General features: G+C 39.2%; 1 protein-coding gene across 1 annotated transcript in view; it reads right to left on the bottom strand.

Moving 5' to 3' along the window:
• The window catches only part of LOC133639286 (arsenite methyltransferase-like), an 18,123-nt gene continuing 10,749 nt past the window's right edge, over positions 1-7,374 (bottom strand). The window contains exons 7-11 of the mRNA XM_062032495.1: positions 3,169-3,250; positions 2,973-3,095; positions 2,701-2,840; positions 2,514-2,636; positions 1-1,006 (exon numbers count right to left, since the gene is read on the bottom strand). Coding sequence (XP_061888479.1) covers positions 899-1,006; positions 2,514-2,636; positions 2,701-2,840; positions 2,973-3,095; positions 3,169-3,250 — 576 coding nt within the window. The 3' untranslated portion in view covers positions 1-898. The remainder of the gene's footprint in view (positions 1,007-2,513; positions 2,637-2,700; positions 2,841-2,972; positions 3,096-3,168; positions 3,251-7,374) is intronic.

The following is a 7,374-nucleotide window of genomic DNA, read 5'->3' as shown; positions in this document are numbered from 1 at the left end:
TTGATAAAGAATATGATTTAATAATTTAGGAATCAGTCAACTATAAACATTGCAGTCAAAGAACAAAGCCAGGTATTGACAATTTAAGACTTGATTTGAAATGCGTTAATGTATCATGTCAATAAATTTCAATGTTTATGATTTTCTTTTTTTTTTTTAAAGTCATTTGATGTATACTAATTCACTTGATATATAGCACACATTGTTCCATTTATTAAGAACTGTGAGGCAGACAAATAGGACTGAGACACGTGTTCTGCAGAGAAGGGTCCAGCTGCAGCCGCAGACACTCTAGGTCGCGCCCACAACAACGGAAGCGAACCATGTTTTAAAGACATACCCTCAGTGGTGCTGACAAAGCGAGAGTGGACACCTGATTTGTAACGTGATCCAAGATGGAAGACGTTGTTATTATTTCGGATGATGAATGTTTTGCTTTTTCGGGTGATTATATGAAAACATAACCCCAACCAAAGCCCAAACCTCATACCAAAGACTATAAAAATGGGACCCATTACCTCCCTGCTTGACACTCAGCATCAAGGGTTGGAATTGGGGGTTAAATCACCAAAATGATTCCCAAGCGCGGCCACCGCTGCTGCTCACTGCTCCCCTCACCTCCCAGGGGGTGGAACAAGGGGATGGGTCAAATGCAGAGGATAATTTCACCACACCCAGTGTGTGTGTGACTATCAGTGGTACTTTATCTGAACTTGAATTTATTTTCGGGAGTACTTTTTTTTTCTGATTTCCGTGTTGTGTCTTGTCTCTCAAGCTTCACTTCTGTTGTCGTCACCCCTGTGGCCGTGTCTTTAAGTGGGCGCGACTTAAGAATGTCTGCGGCCGCAGCTATATGTACTTGATTCTGGACGTGGCATCGCTCCTTTCCCACAATCCATCACTTGCAGCAGGTCGCAGACTTTGTGCCGCAGCACCCCCCTGTGGCTGAACCTGGACCCTGTTTCAGCAGCTGCTCAGCCAGCTCAAAAGGATCTTCAGTGCCTGCCTGGATGACCAATTCAACGAAAAATAGATGACAATTTTGGATTCAATTACGTGAAGTTTCATTAAAAAAGATCTGTGCAAACATTCATATTGCTGATAAGGTTGCAATCAACCAAGTCCATCCGTGTGGGTGTACTGGTAGCTGCGCTTAAGCTCTGTTATCAGACTCAGGGTTGCATATTATGACAGAAATGCATATAAGAAGTGAAACAAAAGGCTTTCTATTTCAATATCAAAATCAAGCACTGTTGTACAATACCTACTATAAGCTTGATTTCAATTCAGGGACACAGTGTAAAGGTCGAACACTAAAGAATATTTCTAATCAAGATCAGGTTTGTTAATGAATATAGGTGTTAAATGACCATAAGGAGCTGATAAATTGACATTTTTAAGAGCTGGAGAAGAGAACATTCATTCCTGTTCAAGGTTCTCAGCATGACTCCAAAGTCTGGTTAGGACTCTGAGACAGCTGCTTGACCTTGTGCTTTGAGAGTGTGTGTTTGTGAGAATGTTTTCCTCAAATGTGATTGTGCGCACAGTGAGACGGCGGGCCTCTTTGGGTGTGTCCTCAATTTCAAACAGATAGCACGAACATGTTGACCTGTGGTAGGCATTTTGTGGCCCTAAAAAGATTGTGTCTGTGGCCAAGTTTCGGTTTTTAATATCAGTGTAACACGCAAGGGGCTATAGGGCTGACTGTAGCCTAATGAGTATTATATTGTAAAGGTGCTATGTGGGTGTTATGCAATATCTCTAAAAAATATTACATTCATAACTACTTTGCGAGGAATTCCTGTACTACAGCCAGGCAGGGAACCAATTAAAAACGATAAACAAGAGTTTACTGTATTACTCTTGGCGACTAGAAGTAGATTTGGCTAAGTGTCTGTATAAGAGAACCAACAACAATTCAGCTCAAGTATGCTTATAATTAGATATTAAAAAAATAATGTATTAATAATATTTTACAAGTTATGCAAATATTTGTATTTACTGCAAATAATTACGTATGAACAATAAACAAAAAGACTGCATTGACAAGTACAATTATTTTAAATCCGTTATGTTCAATAGTCATGTGTTTATATTCCAGATAATATCCTAAGGTTGTATAAAAATGTAAAATAAAAAAATAGGTCGATAAGTCCAAGGAGCAAGGAAAGTGACGCCAATAGAAAACTGCTATGCCGATTGGGAATCAATGGAAAAAGTAAACAAAACACAATAAATGTAAAAAAATAAAATAAAATAAATGTTATTACAATGTATTTACTTAAACAAAATGCTTGGTTACAATATAAACTTAAATAGTACGATCGTTTTAGTCGTCAATCTTCAAAGCAATGCTGCTAAACCAAATTAAAACTATTAAAAAGGACATGTTGACTCAAAAAAAAAGTTGTGGTTCTGGCCCTGAACAACTGCATAGTGCTTATGCCAGGGGCCTGCCCTGCCTCTGCTCCTGAAAGTCATCATGTCTGCAAATTTCAAAAAGTAGCACTGACCTTTGGTCGGACTCCGCAAGGTTCACAAGAGCCTCCTGGTGGCTGGAAAGTGAATTCCTGTGCAAATCTGGAATGGGTCAGAATGGAGGCGACTTCTGCGTCTACCTCCACCACTTGATCAGCCTGTCAGACAAAGATTAGGTTAAAAAAAGGTAACACCAGCTGCTTCTGTTCTGAAGATACAAACCTTGAAGGTGTACTGACAGTCAAAGCGGAGGGTCTCCTCCGCCGCTGTGATGTTACCATTATACATGACTTTACATGGCTTGGTGCTGCCTTTAGGGACCTTAAACAGACGATATGTGGCAGAGACAAACTTGAAGTCACCTGTAATGCACAAATTATAGCACAACATGAAGTTATTGAATACAAAATAGATTCAAAACAGATATTTAGTTTTTTTTGTAAAACGTATAATTTTTTTATTGCAATCTGCCTTGACAAGAAGAAGCCTCACACCTAGAATGTCCTTGTTGTCGACAGTGATGATGCTGGCTTGAACAAGCCTCGGGGGGCTGAATCCTACTTCCTTGGCCAACTGTAGCAGATCTTTGAACCACAGCGCGCCACCTAAACACTCACCTGTCACCAGAGAACGACACTGAGGCACGTGTCTGCAGCTTTTGATCAGCAGTAGAACACTTCTCATACGCACCCCACAGGACTTTGTGGTTTTTGATCTCCTCCGTTAGTCTTTCATTGCTGTAGACATCACTGAAGTATAACTCGCCACCTTCCTAAGCAGCAGTAGAGTGTACAGTACAGGGTTAACATTCTTTCTTGGCTTGGACGAGGGTTTCATCGTTTCTGAATTTTCTCTTTTAGAAATGTTCAATGGATATGATGCATGATTATGTAAACCCCACAACATAATCACTGTGAAAACTTCACAAATTCAGTTGCATTTCAGTTGAAAGAACTGAAAATATTTTATAGTAAAACATTTTTATAAAGCTTACATTTACAATCAGCTAGTACTGTTGTAAATCATATAATGTATAAGAAAAAATGTTGTCTAATTACTTTAGTATCTATCAGTTATATACTGACACTATAGTAGGTAGTATCAAACATCTGGATCAATCAGCACTACTTTACAGAGAAGCTTTAGCGTTTAGCTTCTTGTGTCATCGGTGTGTGTAGCTATTCCTTTTCCTCAAGTCCTACAGTGATACTGATAGCTGAAAAAACGTTGTTTATTTTAATGGTGGTGCTATGGATATAGGACACACTCTAAAATTCTAGCCGGTGTTCTGATAAGACACGCACACTTCTGGAATTCATACAACTACTGCATGTGTGTAACAAGGAAAATGGAAATGTAATTGTGCCTCCCTGAGCGTGCACCCATTCGGAAGGAATCTTTCACGTGAGTACAATCATTAGCCATTGAATCCCTGGGACACCGCTGCGGTAAAGATTGGTTGGGCTCTGCAGCTATCAGCCAATCAGTTAAAAATCTGTATTTATTTAGTGCTTTGCTATACCTGGATTTATACCCAAAGCGCTCTAAATTATACATCACATTCACCCATTCACACACTGAAGGTGGAAGCTGCAATGCAAGGCGCTAACCACGACCCATCAGGAGCAAGGGTGAAGTGTCTTGCTCAAAAACTGCGACTAGGATGGCGGAATCTGGAATCGAAGCTGGAACCCTCAAGTTGCTGGAATGGCCGCTCTACCATCTGCGCCACAATGCTGCACAAATATCAGCTGTGGTCAGATCCCACGATCAATTCATTTTAGGGGAACTTAATTTTTTAGGGGGAATTTTGCCTATCATTCGCAATCCCTATGACACAAGCACACATGTTTTTTTATGCATTCTTAACTTAGAAGTAAACGCTTGCAAAAGTCAGCATATGAGTCATTACGTCATTACATCTATTCCAGGTATAAAGCGCTCTAAAAACATCCACAAACATTCATCAACGTTTTGTATACACGCTGTATGTATGTAATGTAGTAACAGGTATGTCCATAATAACATGTAATAATTATGTAATTTGCTCATTTTAAGTATACGGCAGCGTATTAATTTCACAGACGCATCACAGTGTTCGCTATTTTCTTCGACAGTAACAATTGCTACCAATCATGGCATACTTCAAGAGCGACAACAACGACTAATTTGGGCCAAATGATGATCCAGAGCCTTATATTTTTGAGCCTGAATATACAGAGGATGAGCTAAAAGTTTTAGAAGCTGAGTGACAAGCAGATCCAGCAAGTAGCACTATTGCTAAATGCTAAACAAGAAATACAAACTACAGACATAAAAGAACTAACACTTGTACTTAGACTTCCTTTTATTGTCATTAAAATTTGAACTTTACAGTACAGATAAGAACGACATTTTGTTGCATTAGCTCGTTGTAGTGCAGGATAAAAGAGCAATAAGGTGCAGATATAAATAAATAGATTACTGTACAGATAAATATATTGCACTTTTGCATATGCATCCACGTTTACGGATGTATGTTATATTGTCTTTATATTCCAGCGAGTTAATCCGTTTTTGGGGGGAATTGAGGGTATTATTATGACATTGTACGTAAAAACAAAAAACAAAAAAAACAAGCGTCTTTTCTTGTCTTTCTCGCCATCTCCGGGTCTAAATTGAATGTCAAAGTTGAACAACTTCTACGTTTCTGGCCACAACCTTATACTATACTATACGAGAGCGGCATGAGTTATAATATAGAATTAATTTTTACCAACTCAAACATGCAGCAGCTCACCGGCTCAGTACGTCAATATACAGTAGCTGCATAAGCTAGTTAGCTAACTGTGATCACGGCGCCACTAAAAGTAGTTCCTCTGCGTTAGTGCTTATAATAACAATATAGCTAATACTTGGTCAGTGTTCAGGTCACGAGATGTAAATGGAGTATTGTTGGCGGTTTTTGGATGTTTTTAGAGGGCTTTATAGGTGCAATAGAGTACTCATATTAGCTGCATTGTTAGCCACCTTATACTTGCTGTATATTACAAATTCGAATGCATAAAAATAAACATGTGTTCTTGTCTTACATAGGGATTGTGAATGATAGGCAAAATTACCCCCAAAAAGTGCAGTTGCCCTTTAAAATGTAATTAATTCAATTAACATTTTATTAAAACCATTAATATACAGTCAAACCTACGTTAGCAGGTTTGACATCTATCCTGGCCACAAAATGTTCCCTAGCAGAGAAAAGTAGCTTTATAAACATTTCTTTAGTGGCCACTTGTTGTCTATAGCTGCCATCGATTTTGCATCCTGGAATAAATGTTTTACTCTGTATAGCCGCCACTAATATCAAAATGTGCTGCAATGATGCATGATGTTAATAGCTTGTGTCTTACCCCCTAAAGTGTGTTTGTGTTGCTGCTGTTCTACGAGTTAGCTGCATGCTACGTGGTCAGCCAACAATCACCAGCTGCCTGCAGAATGCAGCACAGCACCGCTCCGGCCAGACAGCATGAGTGACGACACCGACAGTAGAAGTGGAATAGGCGCACATTCGCTTGTCTTTTTTTCCTGACTGTTGTGGATTTAGCAAGGGTAAATAACCTATTATAAAACACAAAATGTTTTATTTTGAACATTTTGGCGGCATCTAGTCAAAATAGAATATTTGCGAATTTGCTGCTGAGAGCTCAGTAACAGTGGAGCTGCTGGAAGTGGACTAATGACTAGAGTGGAAATGTACGATTTCGCCGCAACGCAAGCGGACTTGGTGAAATGTATTGGAAAATTTGTATTATTAATTGTTTTACTCTTTTTAAGATGAACTTGCGAAACCTGTCCATAGTGGCCACTTTTGCTATTTCCCTTGAGTGGTCGCTATTGACAGGTTTGACTGTAGTGATATATCAGACTTACAATGGCATCAACATTGTAATCTTCACACATTTACATGGAAACAGGAAACGTCAATGTTTTTATTTTTTTATCACTAATGCGTGTTATAAGTAATACGCATGAGCGTGTACCGCTGCACAAAATGTAAGAAATTAAACATGCTACACATTTCTTATGATGACAAAAACTAAAAAACACAGTAGTACTTGCTCACACACAAACGCTGATTTTTGCGTCATGGCCAATTATGCAAATTACACAATAGTTCAGCTAAGAATGGGTCCCGGATGCGGTACTTCTTTTGGCACCGACCGAATCCGCCGGTCCTACTAGGCACCGATTTCCACGTACAATCTTACGCAGTGGCGGGCCGTGCGTTTCCCACCTAGGCCTTTAGTGATGTCCAACTTCAATGATTACCTCTCAAAATACCATCATTTATATCACTACGTGACCATTGCTGGAGAAATACTATACAGGAACACATTTACGCCCTACTGGGCATTGAACCACCTCAACAGTGTACAAAACGGGTTATTTTCTGGCACATTTAAAAATCAATAAACCCGCATCAGCAATTAAAACATATCTTATGTGGTACTGTCAAAATTAATATAGCAAAAAACATATTAAACGTTAAAAAATAAAGAAATAAAATATCTGAACTCACAATCTGTAGAACTCATTCGAGCTTCCGGGGTTGGCCGACATCGTCTCACAAAATGTAGTTTATCTTTAAATATCTATCTTGAAAATGGCCTGGCAAATATATGTGTTGTCTTGTCTAATCATAAAAGATGCAGACAAGGCGTGTTGGCTGAGTTGTTAAAGTTTACTCCATAGCGTGCTCATCAAAAACATCCCGCTGCCGACATGGCTAAACGGGGCTACAGCACATGCTCTTCAGTACTGTGGCATGCTGGGTAATGGAGTTCTTATGTTACCTAGCTCATAACATCACAATATATATCTGCCTTAGGCCATCTAGAAGGCCTTACTGACAAGAACTCG

The sequence above is a fragment of the Entelurus aequoreus genome, linkage group LG22 (assembly GCF_033978785.1).
Source record: "Entelurus aequoreus isolate RoL-2023_Sb linkage group LG22, RoL_Eaeq_v1.1, whole genome shotgun sequence".
Taxonomy (NCBI): Eukaryota; Metazoa; Chordata; class Actinopteri; order Syngnathiformes; family Syngnathidae; genus Entelurus; species Entelurus aequoreus.
The sequence above is the reverse complement of the archived record's forward strand: the minus strand, read 5'-3'. Positions and strand labels throughout refer to the sequence as shown.